General features: G+C 37.7%; 1 protein-coding gene across 1 annotated transcript in view; it reads right to left on the bottom strand.

Annotated features, from left to right (window-relative positions):
• Nucleotides 1-10,407: 10,407 nt before the first annotated feature.
• LOC115797004 (NLR family CARD domain-containing protein 3-like) overlaps nt 10,408-21,221 on the bottom strand; it is a 38,732-nt gene continuing 27,918 nt past the window's right edge. The window contains exons 9-12 of the mRNA XM_030753491.1: nt 20,501-20,579; nt 20,340-20,396; nt 10,659-10,707; nt 10,408-10,559 (exon numbers count right to left, since the gene is read on the bottom strand). Of these exons, the coding sequence (XP_030609351.1) occupies nt 10,408-10,559; nt 10,659-10,707; nt 20,340-20,396; nt 20,501-20,579 (337 nt within the window). The remainder of the gene's footprint in view (nt 10,560-10,658; nt 10,708-20,339; nt 20,397-20,500; nt 20,580-21,221) is intronic.

The raw sequence follows: 21,221 nt of genomic DNA, 5'->3' as shown, positions 1-21,221 counted from the left end.
GTACACCCAGCAGTCTCTTGTCATTCTCTTTCTCTCTCACCTAATAAGCCATTATGTATTTATTTACACTTATTAACAGTTTGATCTTGACATCAAAATGGATGGATAGCCTATATTGGTCTTCATAATCCATAAATAAAAAGAAGCGGTAGTATCAAAACATTCATTCAGAAACTGCAATGATTCTGGCTCATAAAACAAAAAGAGAATCCTGGCACTTTGCCTGCCTTGAAACAGCAGGAGTGAAATTCACCAAAAGCTCAATTAACCAGTTATGTGATATAGATTTTTTTTGAACCATACTTCAGAGCACTGTTTCCAAACATCTGCACTTCAAAACTCACAGTGTCAAAAGATCAATATCAAGCATATCATCCCTGGCCAAAATCTTTCTTTATATGTGTGTAAACACAAATTATAGTCATGCAAAAAAAAAAAAAAGTTTTCACGGGACACTTTGCAGAAAAACTAAGTACATCCTTACTGCTTCCAGAGGAATTAAAAGGTAGTTATCAGCCAGATGCTGCTACAGTTAATTAAATGCACTTAAGTAAGTGATCATCAGCAAGTGTGAGCATCACTATAAAAGAAGAAATTTGGGCAGTTTGTTGGTCTGAAGCATTCAGGCGTGCTGACATAATGTTACAATCTTTGCAGGAGAGGGCTTCCCACCAAATTCATCACAAGGTCAGACCATGAAATGCTCAGAGAAAAACCCAAAAACTACATCTTGGACTCTACAGGCTTCAGTTAGTGTTCAAATTACAATTAGTAAAAAAAATAAAATAACGAAAGACCAAGTATGACTTATTGGCAAGACTGTGAAAAGAAAGCCTCTTTTCCCAAATAAGTAAAATAATTTTATATAAAGCCTAGTTTGAAGTATAGATTGAAGCTTCTTAAAGGTTTTTATTATAAGGTTCTTCTTAATTTTATTACGATAACTTTACTTTTTTTTTTTTTTGCCAAGCTTATAAAACATTTTTGTTTACATTACTAGACTGCAGGCACAAACCACACAGGTGACATTTGATTTGCATACACATGAAAACTTGTCTGCACATCATTTGAATTTTTTGTTCATGCTTATTGACAACAGCACAGTATTTGCTGATAAAATACAGAATTATAACTCACTCTAATATTATAGATAAACATAAAGTTTGGTATGCGGAGTACTCGGTGGATGTATTTGGATGATGATACTGTACTTGTTTATTTATCAAGTTATTATTTGTCAGTTCATCATTGTCACATGGATTTATTTGAATGTAAATTGTACAGAGCAATGTAAGGAGAGGGGTGGAGTGGGGCTCTGATATATTTGACATATCTGATATATATGACATAAGAAACACAGAAAGAGGAGGCTCAGAAAACAAAAGCAGAAAAAGTTGGTGATTCTTTTGATATACAAAAAAACAAGAACAAAAACAAAAAACTTCTTTCTTTTTTTAATAAACCATTTTTAATTACAGGTACATGATAAGATAAGATAGATAAGATAGTGTTTATTTGTCACATGCACAGTTATACACAGTACAATGCACAGTGAAATGTATTTTGTACCTGCAACCTTATATACACACATATATAAATAAGAAGAATAAAAATAAAAAAAAGTAATTCACACTATACACTATACTCTATATACTATACACTATACACACTTTTTAAATTATAATATTTACATTGTGCAATAATGGTCCAGTTAGGGCTCAGAGTTGAGCAGACGGATGGCTTGTGGGTAAAAACTCTTCTTCAACCTTTCAGTCTTAGTCCTCAGGCAGCGGTAATGCCGGCCTGATGGGAGCAGGGAGAAGAGAGAGTGTCCGGGGTGGCTGGGCTGTTTTAGGATCTTCATGGCCCTCAGCCTGCACTGCTTGGTGTAAATGTCCTGCAGGTTGGGGAGGGTGGTTCTGATGGTCCGTTCAGCTGAACGAACCACCCTTTTTAGGGCCATGAAGTCCTGCTTGGTGCAGTTTCCCATCCAGGTGGTGATGCTCCCACGCATGATGTTCTCGATGGTGCAGGTGTAAAAGTTCCTGAGCACCTTGAGTGGGAGCTTGAAGTCTCTCAGCCGCCTGAGGAGGTAGAGATGCTGTCTGGCCTTCTTCACAGTGATGTTTATGTGATGAGTCCAGGACAGGTCCTGTGAGATGGTCACTCCCAGGTATTTGAAGGTGTCCACTCTTTCCACCTCAGCACCACTGATGACAAGTGGATGGTAGTCCCTCTGCTGCTTCCTGCTGAAGTCCACGATCAGTTCCTTTGTTTTGCTGACGTTGAGCAGGAGGTGGTTCTCCTGGCACCAGTTCTCCAGGCGGGAGACCTCTCTCTTGTTGACACTGTATTCTGTAAATAATGTATTTTTCTGATTAACTGAATACAAGTTTTGCTTTTAGAACTATTCATCAGGAGTATGTGACAGAACAATGAAAAATATAAATGGTTTATATGTACTTTAATCATTTTGCAAGTTAATATCTTCTATGGTAATATTTCACCTTCATTCATTAAAGGTCTATATAGAGAAGACTTTATATGAAACATGAAATAATGGCATGCAGATATATTGGTTTCATCACTTTGTCACATACAGTGTCTGTGTGGGAATGTCTGCATGACTAAACATTATTTAATAATTTAGAGCACCAAAAGAGGAAATAAAAAGGTTGGATGTGTTTCACTGATAAAAACCTTTTGAGCAACAGAACCTTCAACAGCATATTGCAAAAGAAAATGAACAAAAAAAAAAGTAAGAGGGACATTTAAATGAGCCATTCTAGCAGCTGGTTCATTTGTGCTGTCAGGTGCTTGTGGAGTGCAGTTAGCTTTTTTGGCCAGTAGGTGTGAATCATATTAGGGCCTGGTGCTGTGCAGCTCTTCATATGTGAGACTCTTATCTGGCTGTCTGCCACTGGAATGGTTACTGGAGACTGTTCAGGGAGGTTGCTGTAGTCTGCTCTTAGATCTACTAGACACTGAGCACTGGTGTTGTGTGATGCATCCTTCTCTCATATGCCATTCCTTGATGGGGGTGCTGTTCTCATATTATTCCCCTGCCACTGAGAGTACACCTTGGATGGTTCATTGGGGACCATCTGGTTTATTCTCCTGGCTTCTATCTCTCTGTCAGGCAGTTAGCCAAGGCAATTAGTCTTTGGTTGGCAGTCTCCAAGGCCTCAGGTATGGACAGCCTATTGTACTTCTAAGGCACCTCTTTCTTCATCACACTTTTCTGCAACTCTGTCTAACTTCCCTTCGTGCTGCTTTAATCTTAGCCTCTAACCATTTTTTCCATGGAGGGTACTGGACCTTGTGGCTGTTCATCTTATAGACAAGCATCTCAAGGATCACTGCTACAGTGTTTCTAGGCATATCCAAGTGGTAGAAGGTTTCCACCTTGGTGGCCTCAGAATCTCACCTCTGCTTTTTGTGGATGATGTGGTCCTGTTTGTTTCATCAGGTGGTGGCCTTGTTGGTAAAATTTTTAAGGGTCTCCATGTTCCTTTTGCCTGAAAATTCAAACCCAATTAAATCCAAAGTTTCCAAAAACTCACTGGGATGAGCTGGTTCCAGTGCAGGCTGTTTATTAGACATCTTAGTTACACAAAACAAAGACAAAAACCAAAACACAGACAGTAACATAGTCAAGACTAAGTTATACACACACACAGAGTGAGACGGAGAGAATAAGAGAGAAACACAGAGACAGAGAAAGATGCAGGAACAGGAAGACGGGAAGGAGAGGACAGGACAGTGAGTGAAGTTAAAAAGTAAAAAGTGAGAAGTGAGTTAAAAAAGAGTGGAAAAAAAAGGCGAGGAGCCCAAACCAAGGACCTTGTTTGATACTCTTAAACATGGTAACTGCCCACTTCCCTTTCACGCATCTTTATTTACATAAAACGGACCAATCACCTTTGAGCCCCACCATTTCTACTCCCCTCTACCAGCAGTTAATTTACTTCTTCCCGTTAAGTTAGTTCTTCCTATTTGAACCTACCTCCCCCAAAATACTCCCACAGTCAGCTGTCCCAACTCCAACTCATTAGAGCAGTCTTAACTGAGAATAAAAATTTATTAATTATATTAAACAAACCCAGGAGCATCGACAATCCCAAATTTCCAGGGCACACTGTTCCAAGCAACTTGAACTTTATTAAAAGGTGATAAAGTGTTATGTCAAAAGTGAAGCTTCTAAATAGTCGGTGCCTGCTCCCAGACCACCAAAAACCAAAGCTAAAATCAGCAAAAAACTATTTAAGCATAAAAATTCAAAAACAATAAATAATACAGCTTCATCAACTGCACCAAAAAATAAAACAATTAAATGTGGATTGTTAAACATTAGGTCTCTCTCTTCCAAGTCCCTATTAGTAAATGATTTAATAATTGATCAACGTATTGATTTATTCTGCCTTACAGAAACCTGGTTACAGCAGGATGAATATGTTAGTTTAAATGAATCAACACCCCCGAGTCACAGTAACTGTCAGAATGCTCGAAGCACAGGTCGAGGAGGAGGATTAGCTGCAATCTTCAATTCCAGCTTATTAATTAATCAAAGACCCAGACAAAGTTTTAATTCTTCTGAAAGCCTGACTCTTAGTCTTGTCCATCCTAATTGGGAAAATCAAAAACCTGTTTTATTTGTTATTATCTATCGTCCACCTGGTCCTTACTCAGAGTTTCTGTCTGATTTCTCAGACTTTTTATCTGATTTAGTGCTCAGTTCAGATAAAATAATTATAGTGGGTGATTTCAACATCCATGTAGATGCTGAGAATGACAGCCTCAACACTGCATTTAATCTATTGTTAGATTCAATTGGCTTCTCTCAAAAAATAAAGGAGCCCACCCACCACTTTAATCATACTCTGGATCTTGTCCTAACATATGGCATAGAAACTGAAGACTTAACAGTATTCCCTGAAAGCCCCCTCCTGCCTGATCATTTCTTAGTAACATTTACATTTACTTTAATGGATTACACAGCAGTGGGGAATAAGTTTTATTACAGTAGAAGTCTTTCTGAAAGTGCTGTGACTAAGTTTAAGGATCTAATTCCTTCATTATTATGCTCTTCAGTGCCAACACAGTGCAGAGCAGCTACCTAAACTCTGCTCCCAGTGAGGTCGATTATCTCGTCAATAGTTTTACATCCTCACTGCGTATAACTTTGGATACTGTGGCTCCTCTGAAAAGGAAAGCTTCAAATCAGAAGTGCCTGACTCCGTGGTATAATTCACAAACGCACAGCTTAAAGCAGATAACCCGAAAGCTGGAGAGGGAATGGCGTCTCACTAAATTAGAAGATGCTCATTTAGCCTGGAAAAAGAGTTTGTTGCTCTATAAAAAAGCCCTCCGTAAAGCTAGGACATCTTACTATTCATCATTAATTGAAGAAAATAAGAACAACCCCAGGTTTCTTTTCAGCACTGTAGCCAGGCTGACAAAGAGTCAGAGCTCTGTAGAGCCGAGTATTCCTTTCACTTTAACTAGTAGTGACTTCATAGATTTCTTTACAAATAAAATTTTAGACATTAGAGAAAAAATTATTCATAACCATCTCAAAGATTATTCTTCATGTTCGGCTGCTTTCAGCACTGCTGGTATTTGTTTAGACTCTTTCGCTCCAGTTGGTCTTTCAGAGTTAACTTCAATAGTTACTTCCTCCAAACCAGCAACATGTTTATTAGATCCCATTCCTGCTAGACTGTTCAAAGAAGTCTTTCCAATTATTGATGCTTCAATCTTAAAAATGATCAATCAGTCTTTATTAGTTGGCTATGTACCACAGGCCTTCAAGGTGGCTGTAATTAAACCTCTACTTAAAAAGCCATCACTTGACCCAGCTGTCTTAGCTAATTATAGGCCAATCTCCAACCTTCCTTTTCTCTCAAAGATTCTTGAAAGAGTAGTTGTAAAACAGCTAACTGATCATCTGCACAGGAACGGTTTATTTGAAGAGTTTCAGTCAGGTTTCAGAATTCATCACAGTACAGAAACAGCATTAGTGAAGGTTACAAATGATCTTCTTAGAGCCTCTGACAGTGGACTCATCTCTGTCCTGTTGGACCTCAGTGCAGCTTTTGATACATTTTATTACAGAGATTAGAGCATACTATAGGTATTAAAGGTGCTGCACTGCAGTGGTTTGAATCATATTTATCTAATAGACTCCAATTTGTTCATGTAAGTGGGGAGTCGTCTTCAGACATTAAAGTTAATTATGGAGTTCCACAGGGTTCTGTGCTAGGACCAATTTTATTTACATTATACATGCTTCCCTTAGGCAGTATTATTCGAAAGCATTGCATCAATTTTCATTGTTATGCAGATGATACTCAGCTTTACCTATCAATGAAGCCAGATGACACACATCAATTAATTAAACTGCAAGAATGTCTTAAAGACATTAAGGCCTGGATGACCTCTAACTTCCTGCTTCTAAATTCAGATAAAACTGAAATTCTTGTTCTCTGCCCCACAAATCTTAGAAACATGGTGTCTAACCAGATACTTACTCTGGATGGCATTACTTTGGCCTCCAGTAACACTGTGAGAAATCTTGGAGTCATTTTTGACCAGGATATGTCCTTCAATGCACATATTAAACAAATATGTAAGACCGCTTTTTTGCATTTGCGCAATATTTCTAAAATTAGAAACATCGTTTCTCAGAGTGATGCTGAAAAGCTAATTCATGCATTTATTACTTCTAGGGTGAACTATTGTAATTCATTATTATCAGGCTGTCCTAAAAGCTCCCTGAAAAGCCTTCAGCTGATCCAAAATGTACTAACAGGGACTAGAAAGAGAGAGCATATTTCTCCCATATTGGCTTCTCTTCATTGGCTCCCTGTTAAATCTAGAATAGAATTTAAAATCCTTCTCCTCACATACAAGGTCTTGAATAATCAGGCACCATCTTATCTCAGAGACCTCAAATCTCCCCAATAGAGCACTTCGCTCTCAGACTGCTGGCTTACTTGTGGTTCCTAGGATACTTAAGAGAATGGGAGGCAGAGCCTTCAGCTTTCTTCTGTGGAACCAGCTTCCAGCTTGGATTCGGGAGACAGACACCCTCTCTATTTTTAAGATTAGGCTTAAAACTTTCCTTTTTGATCAAGCCTATAGTTAGGGCTGGATCAGGTGACCCTGAACCATCCCTTAGTTATGCTGCTATATGCCTAAGCTGCTGGGGGGTTCACATAATGGACTGTTTCTTCTCATTCACCTTATTTACTTTGTTTATACTCCACTCTGCATTTAATCATTAATTGATATTAATCTCTGGCTCTCTTCCACAGCATGTCTTTTCTCTCCCCTCAGCCCAACCGGTCGCGGCAGATGACTGCCCCTCCCTGAGCCTGGTTCTGCTGGAGGTTTCTTCCGGTTAAAAGGGAGTTTTTCCTTTCCGCTGTCGCCAAGTGCTGCTCATAGGGGGTCGTTTTGACTGTTGGGTTTTCTCTGTATTATTGTAGGGTCTTTACCCACAATGCAAAGTGCCTTGAGGCAACTGTTTGTTGTGATTTGGCGCTATATAAATAAAATTGAATTGAATTGAATTAAATATAGAGGAGAATGGTTTTAGCAGGAGCTAAACGTGAGGCCCTGACATCCAAGGAAGTGAAAACAACAGGCCTCTGTCTTATTTTACTGAACTAAAGCACACAGTGTTCATCAATCCAGTGTGTGTGATTAATATGGGTACTAATGAATGATACAGAATCCCAGTGTGTGTGTGTGACTAACATAATTGGTAATAAATTATATAAAATAGTGACAGTAAAATACCAATATCAGAGAGATAAAAATTCCCAACAGCCTCCAGCTCTCAGTGGAACAGTTCGCAGCTAAGTATGAAGTGACTGGCATGAGAATCAGCACTTCTCCCTTAGAGATAGGGTGAGGAGTACAGCCATTCAGGTGGGCCTCAAAGTAGAGCCACTGTGCCTCCACATCGAAAGGAGTCAGATGAGGTGGTTCAGGGATCTGACTAGGACACCTCCTGAGTGCCTCTTGGGTGAGGTTTAAACAGACTGGATTAGAGAAAAATATGTCGAACATTTACTGAGAAGAATACAATGAATGATTTACATCTTTCCTTTTTAGATTTTGACTTTTCTATTTCACTCAAACCAATAAATCATTCAAAATAACATAAAATGTCAAACTTAAAGTATATTCTATGGGCCTATATAATTAACTTATAGCTGGCAATAAAATAAAGTAAAATAATAATCAGTTCAAACTGTTGCAGGCCTGAACACTGCTCAGGAAGCTGTAGCCTTAAACAAATGGCTGTTTCACCACAGGAGTACAGTGATAAGTCTGGCTCGGGACCCCCCACCTCGATCTGTCCAGAAGAGCGCAATATTGGGAACAGCTAGGACACTGCACAGGATATATATATATATATATATATATATATTTGAAGTGTGATAACACAATTGTACAATCTTTGCAGGAATCTTTGCAGGAGTGGCCTTTTCACCAAATTCAGATCATGAAATCCCAAGAAGTACGTCGCTGAGGCCTCAGTTACATGTTGTTAAATGTTAAAATTACAATAAAACAAATTGAAAAAAAAATAGAAAAAAATGAGGCTTATTGGTGAGGTTGCCAAGAGAAAGCCTCTTTTCCTGAAGTACAATCATTTTATATGAAGCACAGTTTAAAGCTTCTTAAAAAGGTTTTTGAATATAACCTTGCATTTGTTTGCCATGCTTATACAACATTTTTGTACACATCACTAAACTGCAGTCACAGGTGTGACTCAAACAACAAAACTACACACATGAACACGCACAAACCGCACAGTAAATGATGTTTGATTTGGACACACATAAAAAATTGTCTGCACATCATTTGATTTTTTTTTCAGTGTTCATCCTAATGGACAAATCTAGTATTGCAGTTATAGGTGGATGTATTTGGGCAATGATTATTAATTTGGCAATTCATCATTGTAGCATGGATTCATTTACTTGTACTTAGAGAGACAGAGAGGGGTGGAGTAGGTCTCTGATATATTTTGAGCAAATAGTGACAGGAACAGGAGTCCAAAGAGAAGACACACAGAGGGAGCAGGCTCAGAAAACACACACTGAAGGTTGGTGTTCCTTTTGATTTTTTAAAAGTATAAATTAGACCTTTTTCAAAGTTACAGTTAACACTGTATTTTGTAAATCTTATATTTTTATGATTAACGTTTGAGTATGTGACAGAAAACATTTAGAAAAATGGGGTCAAACAGTTCAAATAGAAATTGTTTAGATGTACCTTAATCATTTTGCAACTTAATATCTTCTCAACTTTTTTGTGGCAGCTTCATGTGGTAATATTTCACCTTTCCTCATTAACCCTTTCATGCATGAATAATGAGAATCTTTGTCACCATTTTTTTTCTGAGTGTTTTTATTCCTCTTTAGACATGAAAAAAAATTGAAATGTATATATGAACCTATTTTTCATGGAGTTGCAAACATGTCCACTCAGCTGGACACAACAAATTTGACTTTTGAACCAGAGAAACAAACCAATAACCAAAAATTATATTGCATCCTCAGACTGACTGTCTCTACTGCATTGCCTAATCTTATCCATAATGTTGGCTAATATGCAACTATAACAAAGCAACAAAACACACGCATATGCAAGAGAAGAGCTTTTGAATAACCATCCACTGTAGAGACCACTCTGTATGAAAAGGTTAAGCAGCAATTAAAACAAAGAGGTCTGTATATAGAAGACTTTAAATGAAACACAGATACATTGGTTTCATCTGTGTGGAGCTGTCTGCATGACCAAGCTTGTTTAATTATTTAATAATGTAGAGCACCAATAGAGGTCATGTGAAGGGTTCATGTCTATGAGCCAGAGGACTTTCAGCAGCGTGTTGTAAAAGCATATTGTTTTGGAGGAAAACAGCTTTACATGTTTCCTGCTACTACAGAAATATGCAATGCAAAACTAAGATCAGAGTAGACGTGACACAGTGACAGATGATGCTGTTAATGGCTGTGGTTTATTGAAATACACTAAACTCTGCACATTATTCAAATTCTTTCCACTCTTTATCCTGATGGACTGATCAAAACAAACTGCAGCAGGTGAAATAACTCCAGTCCAGCACATAATGTATTTTACACAGTGCGTGTTAATGAATTGAAGTGTCCAATATCTAAACAATATCGATTTGTCTGTTCCAGTGGACTGATGTGCTTTTTTCTTTCTTTTACAGATATGTCACCAAACTCATCATTTTCTACTAAGTCCTTTTATGGTCTCCATCTTTCCTCCACAAACACCTCCCTGCCTTTATTCTTAAAGTGTTTCATCTCCACACCGAGCTCCTTCATCTTTTGTGCATTTGACCTCACCAGCATCTTCCTCGTGCTACCTCTCTGCATCCTCATTCTCCAACATGGTCTCCAAGAATGGTGGAAAAAGCGCTCCACCTCCACAGAAGTAACACTGAGTCACTCTGACAGCTTCACCTACAACATGGTCATCGTGGACCTGCTGTATGTTGTTGCGTGTATCTTCAGCTATTGTGGGAGCTCCACACATAATTTATACACTTTACACCTGGCATTATTTCTTTTAGCTTTCACCTGGTTTGGACAGATGTTCTTTCACCTGCTCACCTGTGTGGAGCGCTACCTGGCTGTCGTTCATCCCGTCACTTATCTGAGTCTAAGAAAAGAAAGAGGGGTCAGAATCAGGAATATCGCCATAGGCTGCGTCTGGCTGCTTTGTTTTGTATTAATGGGTTGCATAATTATTAAAGACATAGTTGTCATTGAGAATTTCTTCGTCTTGATATCATCTTTAATCATCACCTCCTTCTGCAGCCTTTCTGTTCTCTGTGTCCTGATTCATCCAGGCCCAGGAGAACAGGGCGGGAACAGGCAGAGGGTCAACCAATCAAAGCTCAGGGCATTTTACACCATTGTGACCATTCTGGGAATGTTGGTGTTGAGGTTTGTTTGGGATCTGAATTGGAATGTAGCGTATACTTCTGATGGAAATAATCTATGTGTGATAATGTCATGCGGTGTCTGGTTTAATATTCCCAGCAACCTCATGTTGCCCCTGCTGTTCCTGCACAGAAAAGGTAAATTTGTGTGTTGGAAGAATAACACACCGTGAGGTTAATGACTGTACAACAACAAACAAATGATAACCAAATCAACATGAGAGTAAGATTTTCTGTATGTGGTTGCAGAATAACCCAAAACTGAAAATACAAGTAGCTCTAACATGTTGATGTCTTACGAGTTTATTATGGGCCACAAATCTCCAGTGAGTTGATTTAAACTTTTCTTTGTTTAGTCTTTTTCTATTTTAGTGTGTTAATCTTTTGTTCACCACCTTGTTACCAGGTTTGTGTCTCAGCTGTTTCCTGAGGTCACAGCTGATTAGAGCACTGAGAATCAAATCAGCAGTTTCTCACTAATAACTAAATTTATTTTTTTTACCTGCTGCAGTTTATCTAAAAGCACTGATGAAACTCTGTCATAAACTGTCGAGATTCTGATTGTGTTTGAGTTTTGAGTTGCAGATCTTTTTCTCATAGTTATTATTGTGGATTTGGCTTTTTGTGATATTGTTAGTTTTTGGGTTTCTGTTTTGACTTTTTGCTGTTCTAGTGATTCAGTTTTTTTGTGCCTTTTTGTGGGTTTTTGGTTGATTTGATTATATTTGTAGCGCTTCCCTGTCTGAGCCTCCCTCTGTCTTGTCTTTGTGAGTTTATCATTGTGATCTTGGTTCATGTTTTCTTGGTGTGATTATTCTGTTATTACTCCCTGTCTTTATGATCCTTTCATTACCTGTTCACTCAGTTTGTGATAGATAGATAAACTATTGATATGGAAGAAATATTAGAATCAGTTTTACAAGTAGTCTTAAAATGAATAAAAAGTGAATTCCTTTAGCCTGAAAAAGTTATAGACTGTGTGAATATATCATTGTCATCTTGGTTTATTTTGTTAATTGTTTTTCTTTGTGTGTATCTTGTTTTATTACTCACTGTCTTTGTGATCCTCTGATTACCTGATGACTCAAATTGTGATAGAAACCTTTGAATCAGTTTTACGAGTAGTCTTAAAAAATAAATTAAAAATTCATTGCTTTAGCATGATAAAAGCTATAGACTGTGTTCAATATATTAAAATTGATTAATACTGATACAATTATAATTAAATTCTCTATGATGTGCCAAACTCAGGTTCTGTGTATTTATGACTGTATGTATTTTTATTAAACTTTATGTAACAGCTTATTTATCAAATGCTTTATTTTTTTGGTTTTCCAGGTTGTAATTGTCACATTATTTGTGAAATGAAAGTCAAACTTTTGAACTGAACTTAAGGAGGTAGAGAGAAGTGGGGGTGGGGTATATAAAACCAGCACAGTACATGTGGAACAAATACACAAAGAGTTCAGAGAGGAGACACACAGAGGGAGAAAAAAACAAAAACAATCAAATGGTTCATGTTCTCTATTTTAATCATGTTTAATCAACTTGTATTCATATATTGTTTTTAACACTTTAAGAACTTCTTGCGTGAACTTTTACCGTATTTTGCGGACGATAAGGCGCACCGCAATATAAGGCGCACTATCAATGAGCGGGTCTATTTTCATACATAAGGCGCACCGGGCTATAAGGCACATCATAAAACATATGTAGAGTGAAACAAAAGTGTCAGGTAAGTTGAACTTAATTCAAAGAAAAAACATTAAAAAAAAAAAAAAGGAAATAACTTTTTGACTCAAGACCGGAAACCTGAAAACTCCGCTGTCACCGTGTTTTGTGTACATACAGCGCTCGTACTGCGTCTCTTCATACGCTGTGGCATCGCCCGGACCTCTCTTTGGCACAGAGGGGGACAGCACACACACCCCCGGACCTCGATTCGTCCTTTTAGCATTTTTGAGACGGCGCACAGCGAGTTTTGTTTCACAAAAGTTGGCAACCATGCCGGCCGCTGATCCCCAGATAGATGAAAACAGGCCAAATCTCCGATTTACTGCATATGGGTTCTATTTTTGGAACAATGCTTCCACTTCCTTGTTGAATTTATCTCCGGTGGCTTTGGCTGCTTTCCACACCTGCTGCGCTGCACTCACAGCTTGTTCCTGTCTAATATCGTCAGTAGAGTCATTTTGTGAATCGATGCGTACGCTGGGTGTTACCCCCCTGTCGTACACGTTTGTGCACTCTGGAAAATGTCGATATTTGTTAAGCGTCCCTCACCAAAGTCGCACTAAAACATTTTGACAGATTTTTGAGCGGAGTGTACCACATAAAATTGGTTCAAGGTCAGTAAGCACAACAAGAATTCACACATAAGGTGCACCAGATTATAAGGCGCACTGCCAAGTTTTGAGAAAATTTAAGGATTTTAAGTGCGCCTTATAGTCCGAAAAATAAGGTACATCTGTTTCTGCTGGTACACTTGAATTTCCCCTCTGTAGGACAATATGGGATGTTTCTATTCTATTTCTATTCTAATCTTAAATTTAAAATTGTATAAATGACTGAAATATGTAGAAAAAACTGAATATTTGATTAAGTTGATAGTTGATACTGTTTTTGTAAACTCAGCAGTTTTCCAACTTAACTCAAAGCATAAACTTTATCAGGACTGATTTTATGTATAAAAACTAGGGGTGGGACTCGATTAAAAAAATTAATCGAATTAATTAGAAGCTTTATAATTAATTAATCGAAATTAATCGCATTTTAATCACATTTCAATATTAAACATGAGAAATATTAATTTAAGTTTGGTTGATGAATGAATCAATATATATAAGCTTAAACTTCAAATTTTTATCTTCCCACCAGTCTACTACACAGACCAATGAAGGGTGGAAGTGCTCCTGTGATAAGCAAACACCTGAAATTAAAGTTAAGCATCATAACTGGATAGTTTTATTCAACATTAATGTCTCACTTAATATAGTTGGAAATTAATCATTCTCTCAGCTGTATTCCTTGATGTTGAAATGTGTTATGCTTGTTTTAACAGCTTATTTTGAATTAAAGACTTAAAATTAAACCACAAAAAGGAGAAAAAGTTCGTTCTCCGTTTAACCAGCTGCTTTTACACAGCTGTGCTTCGCACTCACGGTTGCTAGGCGACATGAGCTACGCAGAGCTGAGGGCAGGCGACGCTGATATGAAGGCTAGCCGCTCACTTCCAATCTTTACGGTCTTCGTGGGCTGCGAATGACGTGGGCCGGGTCCTTTGAAGGATGCGGCCCCTGAATTTGGACATTGTGCGTCGATATAATCTGTATGCCGGGAACTCGTGCACTGAAAATCGTTCCATGGTGCAAAGTGCGATTAAAATGCGTTAAAATTTTTAATTCGGTAATTTCCCCGTAATTAATTAATCGAAATTAACACGTTAAATAAAAACCAGTTCATGACAGACAAAATGATAAAATGATCTCTTAACTAATGACTACATTATGTACCAGTACCTGATAAAAATACCCCTCCATCCATGTTTTTCTGCTTATTTCAGGGTCAGTTGGGCTGGAGCCTATCTCAGCTGTCACAAGATGAGAGGTTGTCTTGAAAAGTCCACCCTGTTTGATCAGAATGAAGCAGTTGCTTAGTGAGGTCAGGTGCCAAAGTAGATGCTGAATTGGGCCTTTTACCTCAGCAGGTAACTGGATCACCTGGGTTCAAATCTTTCTTGGCCTTTCTGTGTGTGTGTGTGTGTGTGTGTCATGCCTTCTCACTCTGTGCTCCCACTTTCCTGTATATTCTTCACTACCCTATACAATAAAGACCAAAAAATAATTTTTTTTTATGTACTTTTCTAAGACACTGCCATCCATCCATTTATCCACATAAAAAAAATGGCTAATTTTCCAGTTTTATGGTCTTTGGCTTTCTTTCCTGTAGTATTTAGCTGCTACACCATCTACAGGTGCTGGTCATAAAATTAGAATATCATGAAAAAGTTGATTTATTTCAGTAATTCCATTCAAAAAGTGAAACTTATATATTATATTCTTTCATTGCACACAGACTGATATATTCCAAATATTTATTTCTTTTAATTTTGATGATTATAACTGACAACTAATTAAAAAACCCAAATTCAGTACCTCAGAAAATTAGAGTATTGTGAAAAGGTTCAGTATTGAAGACACCTAGTGCCACACTCTAATCAGCTAATAAACTCCAAACACCTGCAAAGGCCTTTAAATGGTCTCTCAGTCTAGTTCTGTAGGCTACACAATCATGGGGAAGACTGCTCATTTGACAGTTGTCCAAAAGACGACCTTTGACACCTTGCACAAGGAGGGCAAGACACAAAAGGTCATTGCTAAAGAGGCTGGCTGTTCACAGAGCTCTGTGTCCAAGCACATTAATAGAGAGGAGAAGGGAAGGAAAAGATGTGGTAGAAAAAAGTGTACAAGCAATTAGGATACCCGCACCTTGGAGAGAATTTTGAAACAAAACCATACAAAAATTCAATTCAATTCAACTCAATTCAATTTTATTTATATAGCGCCAAATCACAACAAACAGTTGCCTCAAGGCGCTTTGCATTGTGGGTAAAGACCCTACAATAATACAGAGAAAACCCAACAGTCAAAACGACCCCCTATGAGCAGCACTTGGCGACAGCGGAAAGGAAAAACTCCCTTTTAACAGGAAGAAACCTCCAGCAGAACCAGGCTCAGGGAGGGGCAGTCATCTGCCGCGACCGCTTGGGCTGAGGGAAGAGAAAAAAGACATGCTGTGGAAGAGAGCCAGAGATTAATAACAATTAATGATTAAATGCAGAGTGGAGTATAAACAAAGTAAATAAGGTGAATGAAAAGAAACAGTGCATTATGGGAACCCCCGGCAGCCTAGGCCTATAGCAGCACAACTAAGGGCTGGTTCAGGGTCACCTGATCCAGCCCTAACTATAGGCTTTATCATAAAGGAAAGTTTTAAGCCTAATCTTAAAAATAGAGAGGGTGTCTGTCTCCCAAATCCAAGCTGGAAGCTGGTTCCACAGATAAGGGGCCTGAAAGCTGAAGGCTCTGCCTCCCATTCTACTCTTAAGTATCCTAGGAACCACAAGTAAGCCATTAGTCTGAGAGCAAAGTGCTCTGTTGGGGTGATATGGTACTATGAGGTCTTTGAGATAAGATGGGGCTTGATTATTCAAGACCTTGTAGGTGAGGAGAAGGATTTTAAATTCTATTCTAGAATTTAAAAATGAAGAGAAGCCAATATGGGAGAAATATGCTCTCTCTTTCTAGTCCCTGTCAGTACTCTAGCTGCAGCATTTTAGATCAGCTGAAGGCTTTTCAGGGAGCTTTTAGGACAGCCTGATAATAATGAATTACAACAGTCCACCCTAGAAGTAATAAATGCATGAATTAGCTTTTCAGCATCACTCTGAGAAACGATGTTTCTAATTTTAGAAATATTGCGCAAATGCAAAAAAGCGGTCCTACATATTTGTTAAATATGTGCATTGAAGGACAAATCCTGGTCAAAAATGACTCCAAGATTTCTCACAGTGTTACTGGAGGCCAAAGTAATTCCATCCAGAGTAAGTATCTGGTTAGACACCATGTTTCTAAGATTTGTGGGGCTGAGTAGAAGAATTTCAGTTTTATCTGAATTTAGAAGCAGGAAATTAGAGGTCATCCAGGCCTTAATGTCTTTAAGACATTCCTGCAGTTTAACTAATTGGTGTGTATCATCTGGCTTCATTGATAGATAAAGCTGAGTATCATCTGCATAACAATGAAAATTGATGCAATGCTTTCTAATAAAACTGCCTAAGGGAATCATGTATAATGTAAATAAAATTGGTCCTAGCACAGAACCCTGTGGAACTCCATAATTAACCTTAGTGTGTGAAGAAGACTCCCCATTTACATGAACAAATTGGAGTCTATTAGATAAATATGATTCAAACCACTGCAGTGCAGTACCTTTAATACCTATAGCAAGCTCTAATCTCTGTAATAAAATGTTATGGTCAACAGTATCAAAAGCTGCACTGAGGTCCAACAGGACAAGAACAGAGATGAGTCCACTGTCAGAGGCTCTAAGAAGATCATTTGTAACCTTCACTAATGCTGTTTCTGTACTGTGATGAATTCTGAAACCTGACTGAAACTCTTCAAATAAACCGTTCCTGTGCAGATGATCAGTTAGCTGTTTTACAACTACTCTTTCAAGAATCTTTGAGAGAAAAGGAAGGTTGGAGATTGGCCTATAATTAGCTAAGACAGCTGGGTCAAGTGATGGCTTTTTAAGTAGCGGTTTAATTACAGCCACCTTGAAGGCCTGTGGTATATAGCCAACTAATAAAGACTGATTGATCATTTTTAAGATTGAAGCATCAATAATTGGAAAGACTTCTTTGAACAGTCTAGTAGGAATGGGATCTAATAAACATGTTGCTGGTTTGGAGGAAGTAACTATTGAAGATAACTCAGAAAGATCAACTGGAGCAAAAGAGTCTAAACAAATACCAGCAGTGCTGAAAGCAGCCGAACATGAAGAATAATCTTTGAGATGGTTATGAATAATTTTTTCTCTAATGTCTAAAATTTTATTTGTAAAGAAATCCATGAAGTCACTACTAGTTAAAGTGAAAGGAATACTCGGCTCTACAGAGCTCTGACTCTTTGTCAGTCTGGCTACAGTGCTGAAAAGAAACCTGGGGTTGTTCTTATTTTCTTCAATTAATGATGAATAGTAAGATGTCCTAGCTTTACGGAGGGCTTTTTTATAGAGCAACAAACTCTTTTTCCAGGCTAAATGAGCATCTTCTAATTTAGTGAGACACCATTCCCTCTCCAGCTTACGGGGTATCTGCTTTAAGCTGTGCGTTTGTGAATTATACCACAGAGTCAGGCACTTCTGATTTGAAGCTTTCCTTTTCAGAGGAGCCACAGTATCCAAAGTTATACGCAGTGAGGATGTAAAACTTTTGAGATAATCGACCTCACTGGGAGCAGTTCTCAGGGGCGTCTTGTCCCAAAGTGCAGATCCTGGTAGACAGAGACAAAGACCATCAGACAGGAAAATTAAGTTTTTAGCCTTCAGCTACAAGTACTGGAGAAACTATGATGTGTTTCCAAGAATAGAATACAGTGGATCTATAAAGCTTGAAGCTCGACCGGCTGCTGTTGAAAGTAACTAATAAAGTAACTTGTAATCTAACTTAGTTACTTCTAAAATTAAGTAATCAGTAAAGTAACTAAGTTACTTTTTAAAGGAGTAATCAGTAATCAGTAGTTGGACTACTTTTTCAAGGAAATTATACCATCACTAGCTGAAATACAGCCGGCCCAGGTGCAAGTCTGATCCATTGCCATTTGCTGCATAAATAAACCTTCATGCTGAAGCCATTAAGAATCAAAATCAAAAATGGAAGATTGTTAGGTCTAAATAATAAAATAGTAAAAAAAAAATAAATAATGAACTTGTTTGTTTAATAAATAGTTTTTTGTTTTTTAATTGAAAAGGATAAAAAAAAAAATCTCTTCTATGTGGTTTATTGAAGCTATTCCACTGCAGTAACTGGTAGTTACTGAGGAGCACTTGAGATTAACTGAAATAAATTTGATGAAGTTTTTGTCATGTTAGCTCTTCTTAGCTCAGCCTGCATGTAGGTCGACTGCAGTGATGGATGCTGTCTTAAACCAGTCTGCATGAGTCACATAGTTTTCTATTTTGTTAGTAAAGAGAGAGAGAGAGAAAATTTTTCCCAATGCCAGACCCTGAAATCACCAGAGAAAATCCAAGAACTACATCCTTGACTGTACAAGCCTCAGTTGAATTAGTAAAAGTAAAAACAAAATAATAATATGATGATGATAATTAAGTAAAATAATTTTTGTGAAAGTACAGTTTGAAGCTTCTTGAAGGTTTTAAATGTAATTTTGTTCTTAACGTTATTAATTGATATAACTTTTTTTTATTCATATAATTTTTTCTGTCATGCTTATAAACATTGTTTCATGTTTCAGATTACTAAACTGCACTCAGAGGAGTGATTTAAATAACATCTGTTCATTATCATGACATAGATTTATTTGAATGCAAATAAATCATGTTTACATTGCACTTATACAGAGGGGTGGAGTGGGGCTCTGATATATTTTGCTCAAATCGTGACATAGGAACAGGAGTCCACAGAGAAGACACACAGAGGGAGGACACTCAGAAAACAAACACAGAAAGTTAGTATTTCTTTTGATTTAGAAAAAAAATCAATTCTTAATTTTTTAAAGTAAAAAATAAACTAATTTAAAGTTCAGGTACTCATTGATACTGTAGTGTGTAAATTCTGTATATTTCTGATTAACTGATTATCTGGATTTTGATTATATGACAGAAAAAAGGTTTTCAAAAACAGGTCAGACAGGTGATATTTAAACTCTTTAGATGTATCTTTATTGTTTTGCAAGTTAATATCTTCTCAGATCTTTGGTGAAGCTTTGTGTGGCAACATATCAACTTTATTCATTAAGTAACAATTTTAAGAAGACGTCTATATAGAGAAGACTTGTCTCATCACTTTGCCACATGTCTGTGTGGGGCTGCCTGCATGACATTATTTAATAATGTAGAGCAACAACAGTGGAAATGGTAGTTTGCATGTGTTTCACTGGTAAAAATGTTCTTAGGAGTAAATAAATGCAGAATGCCCAGAGAAACTGCAAAAAACAGCACAATTTAAAAGAAAATGAAAAAAAATTAGATGGATGTTTGAATATGCTTTGGTGACAAACAGCTTTACATGTTTCGTACTTCCAGGGAAATATGCAATGCAAAACTAAGCTCAGAGTAGAGGTCTCATACACTGACAGATGATGATGATGATATATATATATATATATAAATTTTTCAGTGGGCTCACTTTTTTTTCTCTTTACCAGATATGTCAGCAAACTCATCGTTCTCCACTGCATCCTTTTTTGATCACCACCTTTCCTCCATAAACATCTCCCTCCCTTTATACATAGATTGTTTTATCTCTGCACCGAGCTCCTTCATCTATCGTGCATATGACCTCACCAGCATCTTCCTCATCCTACCTCTCTGCATCCTCATCCTCCAACATGGTCTCCAAGAATGGTGGAAAAAGCGCTCCACCTCCACAGAAGTAACACTGAGTCACTCTGACAGCTTCGCCTACAACATGGCCATCATTGACCTGCTGTGTGTTATTGCGTGTATCTTCAGATATTCTGGGATCTCCATGAATAATTTAAAAATGCTACACTTGGCATTCATTCTTTTGTTTTTCACCTGGTTTGGACAGACTTTCCTTCACCTGCTCACCTGTGTGGAGCGCTACCTGGCTGTCGTTCATCCCGTCACTTATCTGAGTCTAAGAAAAGAAAGAGGGGTCAGAATCAGGAATATCACTATAGGCTGTATCTGGCTGCTTTGCTTTCCCTTGATTGGTGGCATAATAAATGAAGATATGGTCACCATGATCATTATGAATTTCAGTCTCTTGATGTCATCGTTAATCATCTCCTCCTTCTGCAGCCTTTCTGTTCTCCGTGTCCTGATTCATCCAGGCCCAGGAGAACAGGGCAGAAAGAAGGACAGAGTTGACCAATCAAAGCTCAGGGCATTTTACACCATTGTGACCATACTGGGAATGTTGGTGCTGAGGTTTGTTTGGGATCTGAATTGGACTGTGGCTTATATGTCCAAGGGAAAGGGTGGATGTGTGTTAATGTCATGTGTTACATGGTTCAATCTGCCCAGCAACCTCATGTTGCCCCTGCTGTTTCTACAAAGAAAAGGTAAATTTGTGTGTTGCAAGAATAACACACAGTGAGGTTAAATATTATATTATTTTGAAAACAAGATATTGAGAAAAAAATGGGGGACACAACAAATAATTTTGGACACAATAAATAAAGGACAAAAACAACACGAGAATAAGATCTTTGATTTTTTTTTGTCCTTTTTTTAGCATGTGGTTGCAGAATACTCTAAAGCTGAAAATACAAGCAGCTCTAACATGTTAATGTCATACAACTTTATTATGGGCCATAAAGCTCTGTTAAACATCTCTTTGTTTAGTCTTTTCCTATTTTAGTGTGTTAAAATTTGTTTACCACCTTTTTAGTAAATTTGAGTCTTTAAGTTGCAGATCTTTTTTTCGTCGTTTTTCTTTTGGTTTTGGCTTTTTGCAATA

This window comes from Archocentrus centrarchus, chromosome 18, assembly GCF_007364275.1.
Source record: "Archocentrus centrarchus isolate MPI-CPG fArcCen1 chromosome 18, fArcCen1, whole genome shotgun sequence".
In the NCBI taxonomy this organism is placed as follows: domain Eukaryota; kingdom Metazoa; phylum Chordata; class Actinopteri; order Cichliformes; family Cichlidae; genus Archocentrus; species Archocentrus centrarchus.
Note: the sequence above shows the minus strand (reverse complement) of the source record. Positions and strands in the feature narration are given on the sequence as shown.